Consider the following 25,850-nt stretch of genomic DNA (forward strand, 5'->3'; position numbering starts at 1 on the left):
AAACAGCCAGTCCGCAGCGACAGGTGAGCAGATACGCAGAGGGTGAGCCACCGGAAGCAGAGGCCAGAGTGACCCTCGGGAAGGCTCCGGACAGGGGGGGGGTCTCAGACAGCCTGTAAAATGTAAGTGCTCTCAAGTCCAGAAGATCACAGTTTACCCGACAGGTTCTCCAGGGGACAGGAAACAGTGATGCAGCAACTTTGAAGCAGCCAATTAGATCTTGTGGGCCGGTGCCTTGTGAGGGCGGAGCGGTCCTCCCGGCTGCCCGGCTCACCAGCCCTGGGCGCACCACCGAGCGGGAGCACCCGTAATGTGGCCAGTGTGCCTGAGGAGGCGCACTTTCGACGTATATAATTTTGATTAAGTTTAAGTAGCACACGAAGCTAGTATCCACCACAGCGGACGATTTAAGAAATTAAGATAGATGACAGCCGTAATAAAAGTCCCGTGGACAGATTTAGCAGATGAGTCATTTAGAAGAGGGTGAGCCAGAAGAAATTATCCACAAGGGGGCAGGGAAGAAGGAGGATGGATCAGTCTTCACGTCGAGGGCGCGCAGTGACGTCGGAGAGCGCCAGCTGCGGAGGAAGAAAAGACCTTCGAGGAGCAGTGGTTGGTCTCACACTTGGGAGTGAAGGATGGCCGCGGCCACGAGGGTTCTGCGCACGATGCCGGAGGATACTGCGCGCCGACTGAAGGGCCCCCGGCGGACACCTGAAATGCTGAAGTGGTCGGCGCGGGTCAGCAAGAACTAATAAACGTATGGGTCACGACACTCGTGTCTTGGGCTTAAGGATACACCCACAGGGAATTAAATTCTATGCTGCAGCAATTGCCTGCCAGCTGGGGACGCACGAGTCGATGCTGCCACGCTGCCTTGAGGCCCTAGGGTTGCCCAGAAGGAGAAGGCCGGGGCACCAGCCCACCTCACCGTCTGCTCGGGGAGGACCTCTGCTCTGATCTCTGTGGCGGTAGGACTCCTCTACTGATTGACCTGTGCGCGCAGTCTAGAATTGCTGGAGCTGGTAGGGTGTAGGTACTCAGCAAAGGGATGGGTCTGGACACGGCAGTGACTCTGCTAGGGGCAGGGCTTGGCCAAGCCCGGCAGGTGGCACCGAACGGAGGGCTTTCAGGTCGAGACACAGACGCCACGCTGACCGGGGTCAGGAAGTGGGCGGCACGGTGCTTGGTACCCGCGGTCGGTACCGAGGGCTCGTTTATTGTCTCTGTGCCGGCCGCTGCCGAGCACACAGCCAGTGAGCCAGCGTGGATGGGGGGTCGGAGCAGGGGCCGTAACAAGGGTTAGCGTCATTTCAGATGAAGAAAATAAACAGAGGAGAGAGCGAGCCCGTGTGGCCTCCTTGGCTCATTAGCTGGGAGGCCCATCTGTCACCTCAGCGGCTGACCAGAGACCGCTTGGCTCGCTAGGAAAGGCCGTGTGGGGTGTGCGTGTCCGGCCCCCGACAGTCCCCGCAGACCAGCGCGGATACAGGGGGCACAGTGGGGCCAGCTGGTCACAGGAGCGTGGCGGTCTTGCCTCCCCACCTGAGCCGGCAGAGCTGCGGCCGGACAGACACCCGCGCGCTCCCCTGGAGCGCCGAGCGGACTCCCTGCTAAATCACTCAGGGCGGTACCTTTGTGTCTCCACGGACGGGCGCGTCACGTGAAGCAGAATGCAGTGTGTACCTGCACTTCCGAGTAAAAATCACAAGCCTCTTCCTCGGGCGTTTGACTGAGGTCGACGGGAGCTTCCCTGTGGGGCGAGGGCGCACGTTTACGCTCCGGGCAGTCGGGCAGGGGGAGAGGCCTAATCTCCATTTCACGTTTCGCCTGGGTAGAGTGCTAGTTAGGGGACATCCTTCGTCACAGGATTTCTAGGAGATGAGAGGTCTCCCTACGCTGAGAAGTTAGGCCGTTCAGGGCAGACATCCTGCTGAGCATAACTAGAAATGTTGAGACCTGGTTTTTGTTCTTCTGTCTTTATTTATTTACTAAAAAAAAAATTTTTTTTTAACGTTTGTTTATTTTTGACACAGAGAGAGACAGAGCATGAACGGGAGGGGCAGAGAGAGAGGGAGACACAGAATCTGAAGCAGGCTCCAGGCTCTGAGCTGTCAGCAAAGAGCCCGACGCGGGGCTTGAACTCACGGACCGCGAGATCATGACCTGAGCCGAAGTCGGACGCCCAACCGACCCAGCCACCCAGGCGCCCCTGTTCTTCTGTCTCTAATCTGGCTGAAGGCTTTGCAGAGCTACCCAAGGAGCAAGGCGCGCAGCCCCGTTCAGGGACGAGGGAGCCCAGGTGGGCGAGCCTGGCAGTATGGCTCTTGGGCCCCAGGAGGCCGGGGCCTGCCGAGGAGGGAGGTGCCCTGCCCTCGAGGAGGGACACACTTGCAGGACGCGAGTCCTCCCGCCTCCCCGGTCTGCAGCCTCACCCAGCATCTCTCAGTTCCTGACACTGGATTAAGGTGGCGGGGGACCCTGGTGCCCCAGCCACATGCCCTGTCACACGTATGCGCTCTGGAGAAGGATGTGTCATCCCAGGCTGCCGCGGTGGAAGGGTTTTCCCACACAGTGTCTGGCCCTCTGTCCAAAATAACCAGATACTGAATGAAAAATAACCATGTGCTCAGGGATATACGACAGTGGGATGATAAAAAGAGAGGGAGGGGACATCTGGGGGGCTCAGTTGGTTAGGCATCTGACTTTGGCTCACATCACGATCTCAGGGTCCCTGAGTTCGAGCCCCGCGTCGGGCTCTGTGCTGACAGCTCCAAGCCTGGAGCCTGCTTTGGATTCTGTGTCTCCCTCTTTTTCCCTTTCTCTCAAAAATAAGCATTAAAAAGAAAGAAAGAAAACCACGGGAATCCAGATAACACAGTTAACAGACACCTTCTTGGTGAAAATCTCAGTGCTGGGGCAGGGAGTGCCAGAGAGTGCGGGCGCGTTCCTAGGCCGACAGGGCTGTGCCGAGTATGAGCAGAAAAGAAATGAATGGGTTATAATCCATTGGATGAAGCCATCTGAGGTCCACACAGACGTCAATAAATGCAGATGGAGGGAACATCTTCCTTACGGTAGAACACCAGCCAGCTGTGGGTGTGCGGTCAAATGAAGGGGTTGGAAAATCACCAGGTGGTAACAATTCATAGGTATCTCAGCATCTCCCCGCAATTGCCTATCGATAACAAAAGAAAAATAATGAAGTGGAAAAAATTGGCTGGCACTTGGTTTGCTACCAGTACTGGGACAAACCCACCTGGTGTTCTTGATGTGATTCAGCATCACTTCTGTGACACTGCTGCCCAAAAGTGCCCAGTGAGTGTCACCACAAGGAAATAGTGAACCGTTGTGTCGGGTAACTGCCTGGACTCTTGAGAACGTCGTGTTGGTAAGGATGAGGGCCCAGGTTAAAGGAGGCAGAAGGGAGAAAAACACTCTACGGTCCATAACCGGACAGTGAAACACATCTGAGCTTGTCTTCTGGGTCGGCAGGCCGCGTCATGTCGGTGTTGAACCGCCTCTGCCCCTGTTCCGGGGGCACGTCTGGGCTCAGCGCAGGGAGCAAGGCCTTATGGGCGAGGGGTTGGTGTGCGCCTGGCCTGAGCGCTGGGAGTGGGAGAGGCTGCCGGCCTGGGAAGGCCCCTGGCCTTCCGTGGAGCGGGCCACATTTCCCGGTGTCCCCGGGGGACGGATCTCTGGTCCAGACCCGGGGCTTGATGCCATGATCCTGGGATTGTGTTGTGATCTTTACAGGAACTACTGACCGAAGGTTACTTTATTAGAGAGAGGAGATGGAAAATAAACAGCCAGAAGAAGGCAAGAAAGAAGCAAAAAACACGGAATAGAAGGACAGACAGCAGATAACAAGGTGGTGGACAACCCCTGTTCCCTTAGTGGTCACACCAGATGCAGCGGGACCAAATTGTTTAATTGGAAGAAAGATTGTCCAGCTGGATCTTAACAAGGCCAGGTTTCCCAGCAGACACACGAAAGTAGAATAACAAGTTAAACATGGAAAGATGGAAAACCCAAGTCCTGCAAACGGCATCCCAGGAGAAAAGGCAGCACAGAGGCAGGATGTTCCCGGTTGGGCATATGTGGGCCCGTCCAGGTTTTATTCTGAGCACATCGAAAGGGACAGAGCAGTGGGCATTTTCTCTGGCCTCAGCACCTGGGAGGTTGGCTACATTTGCTGGGCCCGTGTGTGTGTGTGTGTGTGTGTGTGTGTGTGTGTGTGTGTGCGTGCGCGCGCGCATGTGTGTGAGCACACGCACACTCTCCCTGTCTCCGTTTCTGGCTGTCTTGTAGAGACATGGGCTCCCTCACGTGACATTTCCTCTCGCAGGTCATTGGCCAGAACTTTCTGTGGTGTCAGCCTGCAGCGAAGGCCCAGGGCACTAACGGTCTTGATTCCAAGAGCCAGCTTTATTGTCTACAAGTTTAAAAAGGGAAAAGATAACCGATAGCTCTTTCTCCCTTCTTTTTTATTATTTTTAAAAATTTATTTATATATTTTGAAAGAACGAGTGGGTGAGGGGCAGAGAGAGAGAGAGAGAGAGAGAGAGAATCTTAGGCTCAGAGCTGTCAGTGCAGACTCCGACGTGGGGCTCACACTTGGGAACCGTGAGATCATGACCTGAGCTAAAGTCGGACGCTCAACTGACTGAGCCCCCCAGGCACCCCTTCCTCTTCTGTTCTGTCTGGTGTGGCTCTTTCTTCTCTCTTCCCTTTGTCATCTGGACTCAGAGCTCATGTACGTAGTGGGCTTGGCTCTGTGCTGCAGGCTGTGGAAAATTAAACCATGTTGTTCTTGCTTTTCACCTAAAGATGGACTTTTTTTGTTGATTTTTTTTTTTACATTTATTTATTTTTGAGACACAGAGACAGAGCACAAGTGGGGGAGGGGCAGAGAGAGAGAGAGAGAGACAGACAGACAGACAGACAGACAGACAAAGAATCTGAAGCCGGCTCCAGACTCCAAGCTGTCAGCACAGAGCCCGATGCAGGGCTCGAACTCACGAACTGTGAGATCATGACCTAAGCCGAAGTCGGATGCTGAACCGACTGAGCCACCCAGGCGCCCCAAGATGGACTTTTTTATACGTGTGGGAAGCACGCTGGGGACCTGTCTCAGGTGTAAGACACACAGTCTTGGACACATGGGAGTCGAAGGCTCTGTCCTGCTGGACGGGGTTCTTGCATAGGGGGAGGGCAAAGGTGAGCAGGTGCAGGGGTGGAGCGCGTGCTCTGCGGGCTTGGGCTTCCAAGCTGGGATGCCTTTTCCTCTTTAAGTTGGAGGTTTTTTTCTCGTTTGACCAAATGAGTGTTTACAGAATGTAACCAAAGTTTAATATTCCTTACTCGTAATGGGGAAACTGAAAAAACAGTTTAGCACTTAGCCTGTGATCTGGATTCCGGTACTGTGGTTATTATGGTGACGATATTGGTGGTTTTATGTTTTTAAGTATAGAAGAGGAATAAGAGTGTCATTTAAAAATAATGTTTTATGGTGGGACGGCTGGCTGGCTCCGTCGTTGCACTTGATCTCCGGGTCATGAGTTTGAGCCCATGTTGGGTGTAGAGCCTACTGTTCACAAAAATTGTTCAAAGTAATAAAAATGAAATTGTATGATTCTTAAAGAGTTTTGATGTGGGAGGCTCCCATCATTCTGTCTGCTTCACGGTAGGAATGATCTAGATAAGGAAGTGTACACAGGCACAAGACCTTGAGCACAAGGGACAGGCATCGGTGTCTCTGTCCTCGTCCCCATCCCTTCCTATGAGCCCTTGGACGGGACGTGTTGTGTACTAGGAGCCTTTGGGCCCTGCCCCTGCCCCCAGCTGGCTGGAACCCGTTAGTGGCCTCCCCAGAGGCTTTGGTGGCTGTGGGTGGGTGGGGCAGAGAAACTGCGTGGTGTTGGACGGTGACCTACTCCTTTCTGGAGACGGACGTGGAGCACATGTTTCCTGAGCCAGCGCGGAACTTCGGTGGCTGTGTCTCCATCCGGTGCTGTGGCCTCATTGGCCAGAATAGGACCACCTGGCTGGTGCTTTTCTCATTTTCGTGGCCTCAGGTGCCACCTCTCCCGAGACCGGATGCCAAGGCCCCCCGGGGAGTTGGTCCCCCTTCGGTCGGGCCTCTCTTCTGGTCGTGCTGCCTGGCCCTGCACGTCCTGCGTGATGGGTGTTCAGGGTACCGAGGGGCCTGGTCCCCAGTCTCGTTAGGGCACCTTTTTCTGAGTCTGTGTGTGGCACGAATCGGGCCCGGTGAGGCGATGGTTGTCCACAGGGGTTCCGTCCCCGTAGAGACGGTCTCCTCTCCCTCTCTGCCCTGAGGACACTGGAGTCTGAGGGCCGCCGTGATGCGCCCCAGGTGCCCGCGCTTGGCACACGCTGGGCACTGTGGGTCGTGGTGCGCTCGACAGAGTGAGGCTGGGGCTCCCGACGGGGCGGCAGTCGGGCGGGTCCTGCGAGGCCCCCATATCCCGCCAGCCATCACAGAACGTCTTCGCTTTCCCTGAGCCCCTTGTCGATACCGGAGGGCAGTCTGGGAGGAGGAGGTGCCTGGCGGGTCTTGGGGGGGGGGGGTACCTTGACGGGAGAACAGCACGGCCCCCAGAAGTCATTGCGGTGCGACTGGCCCCGAGGGTGCCCGGGAGCTCGGTCCATTGAGCGTCCAACTCCTGGTTTCGCCGCACCCGGCAGGCAGCTTGCAGCCTCCGTAGACGCACGTGCACCTTCACCCCCGGCTCCCGCCTGCGTCCCGTGAGCCTTGTCAGACTCGTGCGCCAGAGTCCCGGCCGGCTCCTTGAAGGGGTCGTGGCCTCCTGTGGCCTCAGACTCTGGGGAGAAGCAGCGGGGGTAGGGGCATCGGTGTCGCTGCTGCTGGTGGTGGAGGTGCGCCCCGCTGTGCGGCAAGTAAGCCTGCCAGCAGCGTTCTTTAGAAGACTCGAGAGCAGAATGGCACACATCCCGTTTGTAGTGACGTGCATAAAAGCGCAAATCGAGGTGACAAGTGTGTGCGCACTTACACGTCTGCCTAAATGCACGCCAAAGATCCGGAAGATGCCCGGGGCTTTACCGATCCCTCTGGGAAGAGCAGAGGGGCCAGAGGCAGGACGGAGGCACCGGCTCCTTGTGCTGTGTTTTCTGGATTCTTTACATGCGCGGTTCATAGATCGGTATCTGCACGGATACTCGCCCGTGGATGTGGGTGATTGCGCACGTGTCCTTGGGCTGCTGCTGACCTTTGCTCCCTGTTCACAGGTGCGGGTCCTGGCGGGAGCCTGCCAACCCCTACTACGTCAGCTCCGGCTACGCCCTCGCCCGGCCACCAGTGCCAACGACAGTGAGCAGCAGAGCCTATCCAGTGATGCCGACAGCCTGTCCCTCACCGACAGCAGCGTGTGAGTCCCCCCTTCTTGGGCGAACCCCGGCAGGCCCCCCGCTGCTGCACGGACAGTCCGCGCTGCAGGACGTGTCCTTGATGGTCCCTGGGGCTGCAGCCACTGCTTCTCCCCAGGCCAAGGCTGCTGGGACCTTTGAAAGAGAAGAAACTAAGGAAGCAGATTCCAGAGCGGCCCAGATTCTCATGCCGTGGTTCAGTTTTGTCTTCGGCATTCGGTCTGGGGTTCGCTTTACAGACAGGTGGCCAAGCAGGGTGGGCGGTGGGGGTGCGGGCCTCCTCTGGCAGGGCTGCTTCCTGGGCAGGGGTGCCTCTCCGTACTTGTCACTGTTCAAAATCTACTCCCTGTCACCTACTTGGCATGGGGGATGGGAAGACAGGAGCCGGAGGGGAGTCGTTACAGCTGGTTCCGGGCCAGCCCCACCGCCTGGTCGATTCAGGGACAGCTACTGGGGCTGCAACACATCTCTGAGGCCTCAGTGACCGTCAAGAAACACCTTGAGCCTTAGCGGCCCTCGGTGGTGACAGTGGACCGTATTCTCCCATCGTCCTCCCCAGGGAAGCCCTCCCTTTGTGAGAAAGTACTTATTTTCCAACACTCTTCCTTTGCTTTGGTAGGTGGCTTTTTGGGACCACCCAAAGAGTGGTGTAAAACACCCTGTTGTTATATCAGGGCATTGCCCAACCAGCCTATCAACGTCATGTGGGGTCTTGGCCACCCGTGAACATCAGACGTACCCAGCTCTAAGACTGTGTGCCATTCGCCATCTGACCACCACTGATGGGAAGTCCCCGGCCAGGGCCAGGGGCTGGGGGCCGAACCGCGGGCACCCTCCCCGCACAGAGGCTGCAGGGGTGTGGGCCAGGACCACCAGCGGGGGGGGGGGGCGGTTAGCAACTGTCAACCAGTTGCTGGGGGATTTCTTCCCCAGCCCGCTTGTTTCTTCACGGGAAACATTTTGGAAAATCAGGTAGGGTTAAATAAGAAAGAAAAAAAGGGTTACTAAACCCTTTTTTAAATTTGTCCCACTTTCTGCGCCGTTTTCATACTTGCTGTCTCCCCTTTGCCTACGCCCCTGTCTGTGGTGTGCACACACCGCTTCTGCAGGCTCCCCTGCGTCGCCGCGCATCTGGGGCCCCTTTCTCTTTTCCTCTTTGGTGGCCACATGGTGGTGACGTCACAAGACGGGTCTGTCCCTTTGGGTTCAACTTGTGTGTGTATATTGACTATTTCATCCTTCTTTGTGTCACATCTTTTTTTTTTTTTTTTAACGTTTATTTATTATAGAGAGACATAGAGAGACAGAAAAGAGCATGGGAGGGGCAGAGAGAGGGGGAGACACAGAATCTGAAGCAGGCTCCAGGCTCTGAGCTGTCAGCACAGAGCCTGACGCGGGGCTCGAACTCACAAATCACAAGATCGTGACCTGAGCCAAAGTCGGATGCCCAACCGACTGAACCACTCAGATGCCTCCCCTCCTTTTTTTAGTTTATTTTTAGAGAGAGAGAGAGAGAGAGCAAGCAGGGGAGGGGCAGAGAGAGGGAAAAAGAGAATCCCAAGTAGGCTCAACCGACTGAGCCCCTCAGCCCTCAGCCACCCCCTTTGCATCACATCTTTAAGATAAAACGTTGACGTGTTTTTAGCAGTTTCTTACTTGAAATGACTGTGCTTTTAGCAATGCCCATTGTGACCCCCACTCGCAGCTGACGGCTCGGGATGGTGCCCTCATGCTGTTTGGTTTTCTCCTCCCAGAAACTGGTTACTACAATGAAGATTCATTTGCCAGCACATTTTTCTCGTAAAGTCTGTTAATTCACTCTAAGAAAAGGACATATGTTTGCTAAAGGGAAGATCTAAAGTTTTTAAAGTATTTTTTTCCTGATATTCTGTTCATGTTGGCTTACTCTAAGACTGAGAAACATAGGAATAGTAGGGGCACCTGGGTGGCTATTGGTTAAGCGTCCGACTTTGGCTCAGGTCATGATCTCATGGTTCGTGAGTTTGAAGCCTGTGTTGGGCCCTGTGCTGACAGCACAGAGCCCGCTTGGGATCCTGTGGCCCCCTGTCTCCCTGCCCCTCCCCTACTTGTGTGCACTCCCTCTCTCCCTGTCTCCCTCTCTCCCTCTCTCCCTCCCTCCCTCTCTCCATCTCAATAAACATTAAAAACATTTTCCCCCTCTTTCCTTCTGCTCCCTCCCCTGTGTGTGTGTGCTCTCCCTCTTTCTCTCAAGTAAAAAAAAAAAAAACAAACAAACATAATAATAATAAATAAATGTATGCTTTTTTTTAATTTTTTCAAAAAAACGTAGGAATAAATTTAGAATGTATTTGAATATATGTCAGAGGCAAAAAGTAGCATGGTGCATTTCTTCTACATTATTTGTTCTGGGCACAGCTGCCCTCGGCACGTCGACCACACAGTAAAAACGGTGGCATGGCTCACTAGACTTTGGACGTGGGCGTCCAAGGACAGTGCCTCATCCGGAGGCATGTGGGACCTTTAACCAGTGCCTGGTCAAAGCGTATGAGAAACAAGTTGGTGGCTCGGGACACCTGAGCAAAACCCTCCGGGCAGATGACGACATCTTTTAATGCATTTGACTTGCCTGCTGCTTGATAGCTGTCCCCTGAGGTGCCCCTGCTGGAGTGCTGAGCCAGTCACACTGCACACCCGGCTGGTGCCCTGATAGCCGGGACACCGAGGCAGTGACAGGAGAGATGGGCTGTCCCAGCCTCATTCTGCCTCATTCAGCCAAAGTCTACCCTTTCCATCCAGACCGGGGCTCTCAGGAATATGATTTTAAGAGGAGAATGTTGCATCCCTGCCTGTAAGCAAAGCCGCCGAGCTGGGGGCCCAGCAGCTAAGAAATGAGATCAGAATTGTGTGCACGTGTGGATCCTGCTGGCAAGTAGGAGCACTGCTCTGAGAGCGCCCCAGCCCTGTCTCCCCACACCCCCTTCCCTGGGCCGTGCTTGGGAAGGAGGCCAGGGGACACAGATCTTCACCCACTGGAGGCCAGGGAGGCCGAGGTCTTTCAACAGCCAGATGGTTTACAGACCCCTCCCTTCCAGCTGTCAGAGCTGGGAACCCGCTCAGGAGTTCTTCAGTGAGGAGGAGGTGGAGACCCAGAGGAGCCACTCTCTCTAGGCATCCTGCTCTGGCGGACGTCGTCACGTCACAGTGGCTCCTGTTGGCCACTGTGCTTCTTAGCGTAGATTTAAATAGTGCAGAGAGGATTGGAGAGCTGGAGGGATCGGGTCCGTGCAGTGGGTGAGGTGTTAGAGCTGGCATGTGTCTTGAGTAGGTACATTCAGTCATGTACAGACAACATGTGATTTGATTCATACGTTTATCACAATCTTCAAGAGGGTTTATAACTAAAACTTACGTCAAGGAAGCTAATTTGCGTACCCTCAGAGAGAGAACGCTGCCTTTCCAGTCTACTTTGGAAGATAGCAGGTAACATAGAACCTGGGAGATCTGTTCCAGTGGGATCTAAATTGTCTTGGCTGTCCATGATTTGGTCTGTTTACAGCACCCCTGCCAGACAGGCACCTGGGCGTTCAGTGACAGGTCAGTGAATGTTTCAGGCTTTGTGGCCACATACGGTCTCTGTCACATACTCCTTTCCTGCTTTTCTTCCCCCCCAATTTTATTTTATTTTTTTTTATGTTTTTATTTTTGAGACAGAGAGAGACAGAGCATAAGCAGGGGAGGGGCAGAGAGAGAGGGAGACACAGAATCTGAAGCAGGCTCCAGGCTCTCAGCTGTCAGCACAGAACCCGACGCGGGGCTCAAACTCACAAACCGCGAGATTGTGACCTGAGCCGAAGTCAGATGCTTAACCGACGGAGCCACCCAGGCGCCCCTTCCCCTTCAAGTTTTGAGAGAGAACACAAGTGGGGGAGGGGCAGAGGGAGAGAGCAGGCTCTATGCTCAGTGTGGGACCCGACAGGGGCTCGATCCCGCGACTCCGGGATCATGACTTGAGCTGAAATGAAGAATAAAATGAAATGACGCTCATCCTACTGAGCCACCGAGGTGCCCCTTGTCCACTGCTTTAGAAAACGGAGAAACCCTTGTTGGCTCTCAGGCTATAGAGAGCAGGCCTCGCCAGCTGCACTTCCCTGAGCTGTTTGTCTTGCACTCACGCCGGACTCTCTCTCCTCCGGACAGGGATGGAGTCCCGCCGTACAGGACCCGTAAGCAGCACCGCCGGGAGATGCAAGAGAGCGTCCAGGTCAACGGGCGGGTGCCCCTACCTCACATCCCTGTAAGTTCTGGCCGCGCAGCCCTGCGCCCTGTCTCCTGGGCCCTCTGGGACCGTGCCCACCCTTTCTCCCTCCACCCCCGGCCACTGTGGCACTGGGCAGAGGGAAGGGCATTGCTTTCTGCGGGCTCAGCTCATGTCCAGGCATAGCGTGTGGTCAACACGAGGTCGCGCCCCGCAGGCTGGCGAGGACAGCGTGGGCGACTTGTAGGCCCACACGTTCCCTTCAGAGGGGCAGGGAGGGCCTCACGTAGCACCTGCTGTGCAGTCTTCCCGTCCTGCTAAGTGACGTGCTGCTCCTCGATGTGGGAGAGCAGCTCTGAGCCCCTGTCCCTGGCTCGATACCGGGCCCGGCCCCTGCACGGGCCACCTCACTGTGGCTCCATGCGGAAGCCTGACGGCGGCGATGCTCAGCGCCTCTGATCCCAAGTTACTGCGAGCACTTGCTGTGGGAGGTGCCTCAGCTTCGCCTCCTGGGAGGAAATAGGTGACAGTAGTCCCCCCGACTGTGGGCGCCTGGGGGGTCTTCGCAGAGCAGGCAGGCAGCCCGCCCCCACCTGCAGAGACCTCTTTATCTTGGCGTGCCGACCGAACGGGAAAGACTTCTCAGGGAAGAGAAGGAGGGCTTGCAGGAGTCTCAAACCGTTGGTGCTGCGAGCAGCTGTCCGCGGTTCCTGTGCAGGTGAAGGGGACGTCTCTCGGGGTCACCGCACACTCATCCGTGGCCAGTTCTTTGCTTAGAGTCTTTTAGCTAATTTCCAGGTAAGAAAGGTGATTTTTATGGTTGAGCAGAAAGGATGTGGGTATGTTCTCGCTTCTGAGAAGAGGATGGGTGGTCAGTGTTAGGGGCACCCAGGGGACTCGGTCGGTTCAGTGTCATGACCTCAGGTTCGGCTCAGGTCATGACCTCACTGCTGGCGGAGTCGGGCCCCGTGTCGGGTTCTGTGCTGACAGCGCGGAGCCTGCCTGTGATTCTCTTCCTCTCTCTCTCTCTCTCTCTCTCTCTCTCTCTCTCTCTCTGCCTCTCCCTGCTTGCGTGCTCTCTAAATAAATAAATGTTTAAAAAAGGAGAAAACAGAAAAGCCTGGTCAAGCATCTTGTCACCTCCCAGCACAGACTTGACCTCAGCCAGGCGCCGACAGCGTGTGCTCGGGAGGAGTGGAAGCTGCTGCTGGTGGTCTGTGTGCGCGTGTGCGCCTGCGTGTGCGTGCGCGCTGCCGGGGCCCCTCAGGGCTCCCCCGTAGGGAGCACCAGCCAACTCGTGCTGTCGGAGCGCAGCCGGGGCCTGCACACGTCTTCACCTCGCTGTAGGCTGGTGCGTGTGTCTCCCAGCTCTCTTCAGAGATCTTTTTTGTTCTTTGTGTTTTGTGGTTTTTTTAAGGGTTATTTATTTATTTTCAGAGAGGGGGCAGGGAGTGGGGGAGGGGCAGGGAGAGAGGGAGACAGAGAATCCCAAGTAGGCTCCGCACTGTCAGCACGCAGCCTGATGCAGGGCTCGGTCTCAGATGGTGACCTGAGTCGGTACCAAGTCAGACGCTTAACTGACCGACCCCCCAGGTTCCTCTCTTCACGGATGTGTAAATTCAGGACTGGGCCTGGGCAGGGGGAGCAGTAGGGGTGCCTGGGTACCCTGTGTCCCAGAAAGGAAGGGGGTGAGTGGACACAGGAGCCACGTGGAGGTGCTCCCTCCCACCAGGCCACCAAAGCGTGAGGGTCAGTGGCGGTGAGGTGGGAACGTGCGCGTCTCCGCTGACGGACTGAACACACCGGGAGTGTGATGAGCAGCAGGACACCTGCACCAGCCCAGGTGAAGCTGTCGCTCCCATGGGAAAAAGTGACTTCGGGGCAGGGGTGCCATCTTCGGCCGCGAGGGGACCCATGGTTGCTGCCCCCTCGAGGACCACGAGAGGCCCGGGGCCTCTTGCCGGAGAAATCAGCAGGACGCAGCCCAGGTTGAGGGCCACCCTGCCCAAGAATTGGCTTCAAATTTTCAAAAGTCACAGGGTCACAAAAGTGCAGAGGAGACAGCCTCGTTCCAGACCGAGGGAGTGCAGAGAAACGGTCCGGCTGAGCGCCGTGGCCGTGCAGGGCCTGTGGGGCCTCGGGGTCCAGGGATGCTCATGTCAGGGAGCCCTCCTCTGTGGGACGCCTACCGACCAATCTGGCGATAGGATCTAATTCAAACAATTAAATGGCATATTCAAGAAAACCAAAAGAGAAAGTTGGTGACCCGGAATATAGACCCGGAAAGATGTCTCAGAATGCGGCACAGAGAATCAGGAAGAGACAAGAGTCAGAAGTGTCATTGGGGGAATGTTCCAGAATCGAAAGCGAGGCATCTTCAGTCTCTGGAAGGTCCTGGCCAAGTCAGCGTGAAGGCAGAGCTGACAGAGGCAGGCATGGCAGCGAGAGCCTGGCTTTACCGTGCGGTGTGGACAGTGCTGCGGCCTCACAGCCTTCCGACCTCGGCCGCCCAACCCCCCGGCAGGGCTAGGAGCGTTCTTGGGCACCACACTGACCCTCGGGTCTGACCCTGTGCAACCATTCGGTGAGAGCAGGAGTTCTGTGGGTCCTGCTGACTTCTGAGTGCTGGTTACCTTCCAGGGGAGGCTTAATGAGCCCCGCTCCTTGAGCTGTTCACACGTTCAAGGGAACAGGTCGTGGCTGGGATGGACTGGGCCCGGCCAGGCGGTTGGTGCAGATGCCGGGGGCGGTGAGGGGGGGCAGAGGTCACCGGCCCCCTCACCCACCCGGGCTTCCTTTTCCGGGGACCAGCGTTAGAAGATGTCGCCCGTGTGCTTCTCGGCGGCGTGGGGAGCTTCGTGGTCTCTGCAGGGGCCCCTCCGCATGTGTCTGATAGCTCAGCAGAGGGGCCTGGCGGGGGTGTGCTTGGGTAGCCCGTCGAGGCGGTGGGGCGCTGGGGGCGGGGGCGTCTCAGCAGCAGAAGCGCTGCCTGGGTGAGCTGGCGCCTGCCGTGAGCACTGGGCGCAGCCTGGAGCCCAGCCTGGCTGTGTGGTCAGGTCAGACAGGCCAGCACGTGGCTCGGAGTTAAGAGCGAAGAGAGGGCATGCTGCATCCGTTCTGTCCGGCGTGGAAATGAAGCAGGAGAAACCTCACAGGAGGGGAGTCGGGAAGCCAGTGGGGGGAGCTCTCGTGCCAACCCAGCAGGAGCGTCCGTTACAGGGAAGGACGCGCTGCGTCCCCTACACACTGCGTCCCACCCCTGCAGCTCAGCCAAGGAGAAGCCTTTGTCGCCCCAGACGCTTGCTTCTCTCCAGTGGACTTCCATTCACAGCAGCCCTCCCAACTCCCCTTCTCCGTAAGATGACGTCTTTGCCTTTGTTTGTGGGAGTAGTCTATCACTTTTGCCATTCAGCGCTTGTCCCCAGATGCAGTTCTTTGTTACTCCTAAATAAAACCATTTTTGCTGGTAAAATAACTGACTTTTATTTTTAAGGGCAACATTTTTTATCTAACAAACCAGAAGAAAATGTTTCCCATCTTGGCCGAGGTCGTGGAGTCCTGTGATTGGGGTGTCTCTTCTGTGGCTGGTGACACCCTCCTGCCCCAGGAACCTGTGCGTGTCTACTTTGTCGTTGGGCCGGAGACTTGGGGTGGGTCTCAGGGGAGGCAGGTCCGGGGAGCGCGGGCGAGAGGCAGACGCTGTGCTGCCCCGGGGTAGGCGAGTGGGCTGTGCCTGGTGGTCCTTGCTGCGTGACTTCCAGGGGATCGGGCCCAGGACGAGGGGCTGTGTGTGGGTGTCGGCGCAGGGGCACAGAGGCACCACCACGTGGGGGACCCCGCTGACTTTCCAGTCATGAAAGGTCTACTCCTTAATGCCCGAGGGAGGGGCCATCTGAACTCCCCAGAAGGTCCACAGTTGTAATTACTGGGACTTTTTCCTTTGTGACTTCTTTTGTTCCTCCACAGCCGGAAGGTTACCCGTTTTTCCACAGAGCTGGTAATTATTGTCATTCCTGACAGTTTTCCATTTTCAGAAGCACAGCCGTGCAGCCTAGAGGCTCTTTTCCAGAACACCTGAGCTTGGGGGCAGGCATCCGCCGCAGGGCCGAGCCTCGCACGCGTCCTCACTCCACGTGGGTGCGTTTCCGTCTCGTGGGGACTTCTCACTCTGCCCTTTCTCTGCGTGTGCCGTCTCACGGTCAGCACTGCTCAGCGCTTGCCACCTGGACGTCTGGCCTTGCTCTCTCGGTCCCATATAGGTCACTGCCCTCTGCTCAGTTCAGTCCCCGGAGAAGCCAGCCTGCTGGCCTCGGGCCTTTCTTGTCCACTGGGATATGCTGTCCGCAAAGACTCCCTTCCGGGTCTCGGCCTCATGGCTGTCCCTACTGCCCAGGCTCTTCTGAGAACACTGGGCACCCCCGGACCTTTCGCACCAGCTCTCTCTGTTGAAGTGTTAGCTTGTGTCCTGGGCTTGCCCTCCCCTGCTTCCCTCTCCGGACCCTTCCGAGCTTTCTGCAGCCGCCCCTGAGCTCATCGAGGCCAGTGATAGCCCCACACGTGGGCATTTGTCCCCGAGCCCTTCCCGTGATTTTCTCACCTAAGCTTACCTGTTTCTGAGGTTCTGTCGTTTTGTAGATGAGAAACATAGAGTCAAAACTGTGCCCAGGGGCACTGCCCCCGCTCAGGCTCCTGCCCCACACGGAGTCCTCCCTACTCAGCTTGCTGTACATATGAAGTCCAGGGTTCTAGATCGCCACTATCCATCCAGGAGATCTGAGAGGATTCCTGTGTGTCACCCTGTCTCAGGCTACTCCCTCCTCCGTCTGCCCTCCTGCCCCATCTGAGCCCCCTGGGCTCTCTCCCCTCCTCTTGGCAGCTCCCCGGTGACCCCATCCCCCTCAACAGGGGGGTGGTGGCTTAGATTTTAAAAAATATGTATATTTTTTTTAATTTTTGAGAGAGAGACAGAGTGCAAGCTGGAGAGTGGCAGAGAGAAAGGGGGACAGAGGGCTCGAAGCTGGGCTCTCCGCTGTCAGCACAGAGCCCAGTGTGGTGCTTGAACTCAGGAACCATGAGATTGGAACCTGAGCTGAAATCAGGATTTGGATGCTTAACTGACTGAGCCACCCAGGCGCCCAAGTGGCTTAGACTTTTAAAACACGTTTGCTCTAAAAGATATTGTTAGGACAGCTGATCAAATTAAAATAAGGCCTGATTAGGTAACAGTAATGTTAGACTTTTAAAACATGTAGTGACCTAACACAGACCTAATGTGATGGTCACCAGGGCTCTGTTGTCCCTCAGACTCAGTGCTGGGTAAAGGAGACCTTAGACAAGAAAAGGGGGCAGTGAGGAAACCAGCAGAAGGGGCAAGTGTGAACACTCGTTTTAAGAGAAAACGCAGGTTTCTGGGAATGCAAAGTGGTGCAGCCACTCTGGAAAACAGTACGGTGGTTCCTCAAAAAACTAAAAATAGAACTACCCTTCGACCCGGCAGTTGCACTACTAGGCATTTATCCAAGGGATACAGGCGTGCTGTTTCAAAGGGACACATGCACCCCCATGTTTATAGCGGCACGATCAACAACAGCAAAGTATGGAAAGAGTCCAAATGTCCATTGCTGGAGGAATGGATAAAGAAGATGCGACATATGGGGCGCCTGGGTAGCTCAGTCGGTTGAGTGGCCGACTTCAGCTCAGGTCATGATCTCACGGTCTGTGAGTTCGAGCCCCGCGCCGGGCTCTGCGCTGCCAGCTCGGAGCCTGGAGCCTGCTTCAGGTTCTGTGTCTCCCCCTCTCTCTGCCCCTCCTCTGCTCATGCTCTGTCTCTCTGTCTCAAAAATAAATAAAAACAAATTAAAAAAAAAAGATGTATATTTATACGATGGAGTATTACTTGGCAATCAAAAAGAATGAAATCTTGCCGTTTGCAACTATGTGGATGGAACTGGAGGGTGTTATGCTCAGTGAAATTAGAGAAAGACAAAAATCATGACTTCACGCCTATGAGGACTTTAAGGGACAAAACAGATGAACATGAGGGAAGGGAAACACAAATAATATAGAAACAGGGAGGACAAAAGAGAAGAGACTCATAAATACGGAGAACAAACGGAGGGTTGCTGGAGGGGGTGTGGGAGGGGGGATGGGTAAATGGGGAAGGGGCACTAAGGAATCTACTCCTGAAATCATTGTTGCACTACATGCTGACTAATTTGGATATAAATTTTAAAAAATAAAAAATAAAACAAGTTAAACGAAACAAAACGCACGTTTCGGGGCCCCTCCCGGTCACCCAGAGAGTGCCCGTGTGCCATCTTGACGGGGCTGGCAGTTCGAGGCTGCACGTGGCCGGCTAATCAGTGTCTCCTTGCAGCGCACTTACCGAATGCCAAAGGAAGTCCGCGTGGAGCCCCAGAAGTTCGCCGCGGAGCTCATCCACCGCCTGGAGGCCATCCAGCGGACACGGGAGGCCGAGGAGAAGCTGGAGGAGCGGCTGAAACGCGTCCGGATGGTGAGTGAGCCTTCTGGAAGAGGCCACGGCGCGGCTCGGGTTCTGGATGATCTTACTGCGTTTTGGTGGAGTTAAGGGCAGCTTCAGGCTCCCACGAGCTCCCTCCTGGGTCTCCCAGAGTGCTGGCTCCTGACGCCCTCTGACCCTGCCCTGGTGGCTGGCCGCTCTCCTGTGACGGGGGCCCGTCTGAAGCCGCCACCGCTTCTGTGCGGCCTTCACCGTCTCCTGGGGAGGAGGTCCCCCTGGCGGGGACCCCGAGCCCGGTCTGGGAGCAACCGGTAGGCACTCAGCAGCCGCTCCTTGGCCTGCGGGGAGCTGGGGTTCCTGTGCCACCTGCTTCTGGGGAGGTGTTGAGAGGCGGGCAGAGACCACGCCCTGCTGTCATCCCCAGGGGGTGGCCACACTGGAGCTACATCGGCTCGGCTCAGGAAGGCAGTTTTGGCAGACGACTCAACGCGTACCACGTGCATACTGACCTCTCCTTTCAGCCCAACCCCCTTCCTGCTCCCTCCCGTGTCCCACATGCCCCCGTGGCCCCGCCAGGTCCCAGGGGCACCGGGCACACGTGTGGAGCAGAGTGTGCCCTTGGCACGGGGCCTGGGGGCTCCCACCTGTCATCCTGAGTGCAGAAAGGGTCATGTTCAGAAATAGGCTCCTGTGCCTTGTTTTCTGCCCTGTGGCCTTGCCGGGAAGAACGTGGAGTGCTGGGACAATTACGTGTGGTTTGTGACTTACCTGCTCTGATACTTCTCGGCCTGTAGCTGTCAAAGAGACATGCGGCTTATGTGGCCTGTGGGCGTCATCTTGCAAGACTCATTCCCACGTGTGCTCGGGTTTCCGTCCTGAGATGTTGATGACAGACGTCCCTTGAGCACGGCCTTCCCCGTGCTCTTCACACCTCATCAGGTTCTGTGTGTCCCCGAGGCCCCAGTGCCCCGTGCTCCCGGAGCCAGGCGCCACTGTGTCGCTGGAGACAGGCCTTTGCTTTTCTCCAGCAGGGCAGGTAGGAATCTCCTTCTGAAACTAAGAAAGGTCACCACTGGCAGTACCCTGCCGGCTCGGTCGGTGGAGCGTACGACTCTTCCTCTCAGGGTTGTGAGTTCAAACCCCACGTTGGGTGTGGAGTTTGCTTTAAAAAAAAGAAAAAGGAAAAACAGTCTCCAACAAGTGGCGTCTTGCATTTTTTTCCTCAATACCTCATGCCCGATGCCTGAAACCCAAACCATGACTGTTGTAGGGGTGCCTGGCGCATCGGTTGGTACAGCATCCGACTCTTGATTTTGGCTCAGGTCATGATCCTAGGGTCATGGGATTGAGCCCCACGTAGGACTCTGTGCTGAGCGTGGAGCCTGGTGGGATTCTCTCTTCCCCTCTCTCTCTGCCCCTCTTGCAGGCTTGCTCTCTCTCTTTCTTTCTCTCTTTCTCTCTCTCAAAACACAACACAAAGAAAAACACACCCAAAACAGGATTGTTCTTGAAGGAATTGTTTCTCTACCTGATCACCTGATACTCATTTACAACACGGACCTGAGCCCTGCTCAGACTCTGTCCGAACCCCCAGGAGGGGCCTGCTGTCTCGCCTTCCGTGTTCCCCCGGTGAGTCATGTGCACCTGAAGTCTGGAGATGCCATCTCCAGGGTAGTCGTGGGGCCCAGCCACAGTCACACCTGGCGGTTTCCTGTCCTGCCCTCCATGCATCACACACGGTGCTGTGCCCTTGCCGTCCAGGGTTCCGGAGCCCCCTCATATGACACCCAGGTTTGAAATGAGGGGCCGGCCCACCCCCCACATTTTTCAGATTTTGAATAGCGTTTCAAAACCTGGGGTTCGCGGTGGGCACCAGGAAGGCTGGGGTGGTCACTGAGGTGAATGGCCAGATGGCGTGCTCTCCGAGAGGGAGCCCGCATGAAAGTTTTTGGTTTGTTTTTTTTTAACATTTATTCATTTTTGAAAGGCAGAGAGAGACAGAGCGTGAATGGGGGAGGGGCAGAGAGCGAGGGAGATACAGAAACAGAAGCAGGCTCTAGGCTCCGAGCTGTCAGCACAGAGCCTGTCATGGGGCTTGAACTCACGGACCGAGAGATCATGACCTGAGCCGAAGTCGGCCGCTCAACTGACTGAGCCACCCAGGCGCCCCTATGAAAGTATTTTTAAGCACCTGTGCAGGAGCACTAGGTTTTTCTTACCGGCATCTTCTTGTCTCCCTCCCTCATAGTGACCCGGTGACTCCCATGTAGGCAGCGCAGTGCTGGCCTGGGCGCCGGGCGTGTGCTGACCTGCTGCCTGTTTGCCAGTCTGGGTTGCAGTGAGGGTGGGGGCGGACGTTCAGTGGGCATCCGTGGAGGCCACCTTCCCCGTCAGGGTCCAGCAGAGGCCTCCGTGAGTGAAGGAACTGTCAGGGCGTAGCCTGTCAGGTAACCTTTGAGAAATCAGTGTTGGACACAGAGTTGCCGTGAGGCACGGCGGGTTTTACAGGAGCCAAGCCCTGGTTCGCGTGCCGTTGTGGGGCTGGCACCGTGGCGCATCCGCGGCCCAAGCACACCTCCATCAGTGCCTCGTGAGTACGCTCACGAAGTAAAAGTACCCTGTGGTTTGTGAAAGAAGTTTAAGGAAGGAGACTTTCAATCCGTCTTGCCGTGGAACCCAGCTGTGGTAGCTGTGTCAAGTTTGTCCTCGTGGCTCCGTGTGCCCGTGGCCCTGCAGGTCACTGTGCGGGACGGGCATTTTAACAGCCATCGGTATTCGGTGTATTTTTCTCATGTCTGAATCTTAGTCTCCTGTTCTCTGCGGCCTCCCTGTTGGGGGCGTGCGGTTGTGCCTGGATCTCCCAGGAGCTGTCACGGGGGGGCTGGGCCTGGCCACAGAGGTTCCCCAGTGCCTGTGACTTAACACAAGATGTTCAAACGAGCAGCCCCTTGTATTTCCTGGGTATCGATTCGGGAACGAATCGGCAGGCCCGCGGTGGCGTCTGGACAGGATTGCCGGGCTCCGTGTCACAGTCTCTGGCCTGTAGCCACTCTGTCCCCATAGGCTTCCCTCGGACCCTGGGGGGCTCACTGCCCCACAGCTGGCTGTGCAGTTCCATCGGATGCCCTGTGTGTTTAAAAACAAAACAGGAGAAATTTTAATCACATATGTACAGGGAATCCGCATGGACGTGAGAGTCCCTGTCTTGTATGATTTTACAAAATAAGGCTCGTGTAAATATGCCATAAACTATAGTTTTTTTTTTAAAGAAGAATAACTACAAATTTTTAAATAGGAGTTTTGTTGTAAAATTTGGAAAATAACAAAGAAGAAAGTGAAAATTCTTAGCTAGACAGTTTGGTAAACCTGTAACATTTCAAAACCGTAAAACCGATTTCCTACATGTGCAGAGTCACCGAGACAAGCTGGCTCTCAGCCCAAGCTGTCCGTCACCACCCCGTGCCGCCCCCTGGGGACTGCAAGAGCCCCTCTTCCTTAACCGTAGGGGTCAGTGTCCGTCGAGGGCAGAGTGGGGGGTCCGGGATGGGACGTGGGGTGGGGAGCCCAGGGCCCCAGTGTGCCCGAGAGGGGCGTGTTCACCCTCCCCGCAGCCCTGCGCCTGCCCTCTGTCCTGCTCCGTGCCACCTGCGACCTGAGCGTGGACTGAAGCGTCTGCAGCTGACCGCCTGTCCTGGTGACATGGAGACGCTTTCCCATAAGTGAAAAGTTTCTTGTGGATTTTGTTAGATTTGTTTCTGGTACAGTACAGGGGTAGCTGTCCCATCCTTTCTGGTCACTACCGGATGTACTCACTGTTATTCTGGTTTGCACAATTCAGTGAGATGAGAAAATAAATACAAGATTTGGCTGGTCTGATGTTATATTTACAGACAGGGTCCCGTTGGCTGCCAGAGACTCCAGAGAAACCCAACTGGATTTAGTGTGACAGTTGACCCAGAATCACAGAGCAGAGCAATTAAGCAGAAAACGAGCTCTTCTGTACAAGGGCATATTCCCTTTGAAAATACAATGGGAAAGGGACGATCAGGTTGCACAGTCGGTTAAGCGTCTGACTCTTTATCTCGACTCAGGTCATGATCTCCCGGTTTGTGAGTTTGGGCCCCACATCAGGCTCTGCTGACAGAGTGGAGCCTGCTTAGGATTCTGTGTCTCTCTCTCTCTCCCTGCCCCTCCCCCCCAAAATAAATAAATAAACTTTAAAAGCAAACAAAAGAAAATATAATGGAAAACATGGAAATAAAATTGAGAACTAGGAAAATCAACTGAAGAAGTAAAAAAATATCTTTATTGAGAAGCGTAAAAGAACTAAGTCCCTCTGGAGGTTTCTCAGTGGGCGGGATTGGGTGGGTGTTGTGGTCCTTGAGCTCCTGGTGCGTGGTGGGCGTGCTCACTCTCTCACGCTCCCCAGCGCCCAGCGCCTCACCTGGCCTGCTCATCCTGGGCGCGGTGCTTCCTGCCCCCGAGATGGAGCGCTGCGGGCCTATTTCTTTGTTTCCACGAGGGCGAGGTTTCTGTGACTCGGCCGGTGCCAAGAGGTGACTCGTGACCTTGTCCTGCAGGAGGAAGAAGGTGAGGATGGTGACATGCCCTCTGGTCCCCCGGGGGCCACTCATAAGCTGCCTTTGGCCACAGCCTGGCACCACTTCCCGCCCCGCTATGCAGACGTGGGCTGCGTGGGTCTGCGGGACGCACACGAGGAGAACCCTGAGAGCATCCTGGATGAGCACGTGCAGCGGGTCATGAGGACGCCGGGCTGTCAGTCGCCGGGGCCCGGCCACCGTTCCCCTGACAGCGGGCACGTGCCCAAGATTGTGGGGGTCCTAGGGGGCGTGCCCCCTGGGCACAGTAAGCACGCACCTAAGTCCGGGGTGAAGCTGGACGCATCCGGCCCTCACCTGCACAGGCACGGCCACCACCACAGTCACCACGGGGCGGCCAGGCCCAAGGAGCAGGCCGAGGCTGAGGCCACCCGCCGTGTCCCGGGCAGCTTCTCTTGGGTCCCGGAGCTGCACGGCCACACAGCCAAGCCCCGTAGCCACTCAGAGAGCGTGGGCACCGCCCCCAATGCCAGCGACAGCCTGGCCTACAGGTGAGTGTCTGTGGCAGCCTGGGCCTTGCTTTGGGATCGGGGCTCTGGTGTCTTCATCCCTGAGCCTGTATCAGTAAGGGCCACGTGAGCCTTCCCGGGGAGGAAGGGGTCACAGTGAGAGGCTGTGTCTCCTGAAGGTTCTGTTCAGTTTTCTGGGCCACAATTCCCCTTTAAAAGTCGTCCAGCTGGGGTTGCCTGCACAGACTGCGGGCATGTGGTGGCCAGAGGGCCCCAGCGCCCAGCATGAGTGCCTGGTCCTGCCTGGGGTCCCGGGCCATCCAGGGCTCTGGCCTTGAAGGGTGCATGGATAGAGAGGTACCTGTTTCGGGGGAGGCGTCTGGGTGAGGGGTGACTGGGTCCCGGTGCTGCTGCCACCAGGTGGGTGGCGGGGCTGGGAGGGCGAAGGACAGGTGCTCCTGCCCTCCCAGCTGGTGCTGCCTGGGCGCCTTGCGCTCCCCACCAGACTAACCTCAGAGAACCCCCTGGCGTTGGGGCGGAGCCCGCGAGGACACACAGCTCTGTCAAAGTCACCACGTTCAGGTAGCCGCTTTCCGGCAACAGGCCACAAAGTAAAGGCAGCAGGTGACTCCCGGCCCCTTGCTTTTGTAGCGGGAAGTCTGGCACTGCCTCCAGAAGAAACGCCAAGAAGGCGGAGTCAGGGAAGAGCGCGGGAGCCGAGGTGCCTGGCCCCTCGGAAGACGCGGAGAAGAACCAAAAGATCATGCAGTGGATCATCGAGGGGGAGAAGGAGATCAGCCGGCACCGCAAGGCTGGCCACGGGTGAGAGGCGCCAGCGTCCCGGGTGGGTGTGGCCACGCAAGCCACGGGTAAAAGGTGCCCGGCGTCCTGGGTGGCGCGGGCACCAGCGTGTAGCACTAATTGACGAGCCTACAGCACAGTTCCGCCAGGGTCTTTGAAGCTGCAGCCTGGCCCCACCCAGCTGTCCTTATACCCCGTGGCCGTGGCCGTGTGAGCTCGCTGACACCCGCCCCGAGTGGGGCCCTGTGCCGGCCTTGGGGTCCTGACACAGCTTCGGTGTCCTGGGCAGGAGTGTCCGCTGCTGAGCTCGTTCTCAAGTCACCACGTTTCTGCCTGATCTCCTCTTGCTGTGCCCAGCCCGCCAAGGGGGGCCCCGCTTTCACACAGCTGCCCTCACGAGCTGCTTTCTGGGTGGCTGACGCCTCCACACGACAGCGACCTAAGTTACCGGGGCAGTTAGGCAGGTACCTGGACGCCACTCCAGGCAGACCGCGCAGGACAAGTCTTCTCTGATCGCACCTGGTCACCCCCCAGCCGTCGGTGGCGTCTGCACCCTCTGAACTCTGTACTGGCCCCACAGAGCCGGAGGCTGCTCTGGAGGGTGTGGAGCCAGGACCCCAGACGTGCCATTGCTGCCTCGCGTGGGTCCGTCCATTTTGGGGGGACCATGGGGGACTGGGGCTGGCCCGGACTGCACGCCTTACCCCCAGACCAGCTGTCTGGGCCGTGGGGCTGGTGCCCGTGGGTGGGCTGGCCACCCCTCCTTCCTCAGTCTCCCGCTTCCCTGACTGTCTGTTTTGGATATGGTTGGGGACGGTAGAGTGCACGTGTGTGGCTTGGGGGGGGGGGGAGAAAGGGAGAAGTGGGTAACCACCTGCCAGCCAGCCCATCCTGAGCAGAGACGTGGGACTCTCCACCCGTGGGTCCCTGTGTCTGGTCTCCACGTGACTGTGGGAACAAGGCTCCCGCCAGTGTTCGGACACCTTTGCGGTCACAGAACCTGTCCTGGGTGAGGGGTCTTTCCAGAGCCCCTCTCCTGCTTTGGTTGGGTTTCTCTGGATTTCCTTTTCGGGTTTCCACGAGGAATGGCTCTGTTCTGGCCGTTCCTCCCACACCAGATGGTTTCTGTGGTGGAAGAATAAAAGGCCCATCTGGAAACAGTCTCAGGTTGGAAGGTGCTTGATGTCAGGATGGGCCATTTTAAATGGTGGCATTTCAGTATCCCTGCCAGGTCTCCCTGGCCTCCCTGGAGTTGGGGGACAGTGTGCCTCTGTCTTTGTTGCTCTTACGTCATACAACAGGTAGGCGGGGGGGGGGGGGGGGAGAGGCATGGGGCAGCGAGAGAGGGAGGACGTGGGGGGGCCAGGAGATGGGAGGTGGGTGTGGGGCGGGGAGGTGGGGGGCAAGGAGAGGCTGGGGATGGGCTCCAGAGCCAGGGTCTCCCTGTGGCTGGCCCCGTGGGCTCTTTAGGAGGGAGATGCCATCTTTCCTGGGGCAGTTCCGGGACTGCGAGGGCACTGAGCCTGGGGGCCCTCTTCCAGGGTTCCCTCCTGATGCTAAAGCCCCCCTTTCCAAGGGCTCCAGCCAAGGCTGAGAGAGGCTGATGTTTTCGGTATAATTCAGCCGTGCAGCACAGGCGTACTGCACAGCTCTAGACCGTTTTGTGTCGGGTAATGAAGGCAGAGAGAGGTGTGTGATCCCATGGGGGAAACATTTGAAAAAATGAAAAATTGTGTGTTTAGAGTTACGCTGATTGTTTTTAATGGGAAGGAGAATATACCAATATAATGAGAGTAGGTACTTCTAAATTAAGATTTTTAGATTGTTTTTACTTTGGAATTTCCTATATGGTTCAG

General features: G+C 56.5%; 1 protein-coding gene across 1 annotated transcript in view; it reads left to right on the forward strand.

Moving 5' to 3' along the window:
- The window catches only part of AXIN1 (axin 1), a 61,578-nt gene that overhangs the window by 30,009 nt on the left and 5,719 nt on the right, over positions 1-25,850 (forward strand). Inside the window, 6 exon segments of the mRNA XM_042971192.1 lie at positions 7,270-7,325; positions 7,328-7,409; positions 11,587-11,683; positions 18,021-18,158; positions 22,706-23,235; positions 23,845-24,015. Coding sequence (XP_042827126.1) covers positions 7,270-7,325; positions 7,328-7,409; positions 11,587-11,683; positions 18,021-18,158; positions 22,706-23,235; positions 23,845-24,015 — 1,074 coding nt within the window.

Source organism: Panthera tigris, chromosome E3 (assembly GCF_018350195.1).
Source record: "Panthera tigris isolate Pti1 chromosome E3, P.tigris_Pti1_mat1.1, whole genome shotgun sequence".
Taxonomy (NCBI): Eukaryota; Metazoa; Chordata; class Mammalia; order Carnivora; family Felidae; genus Panthera; species Panthera tigris.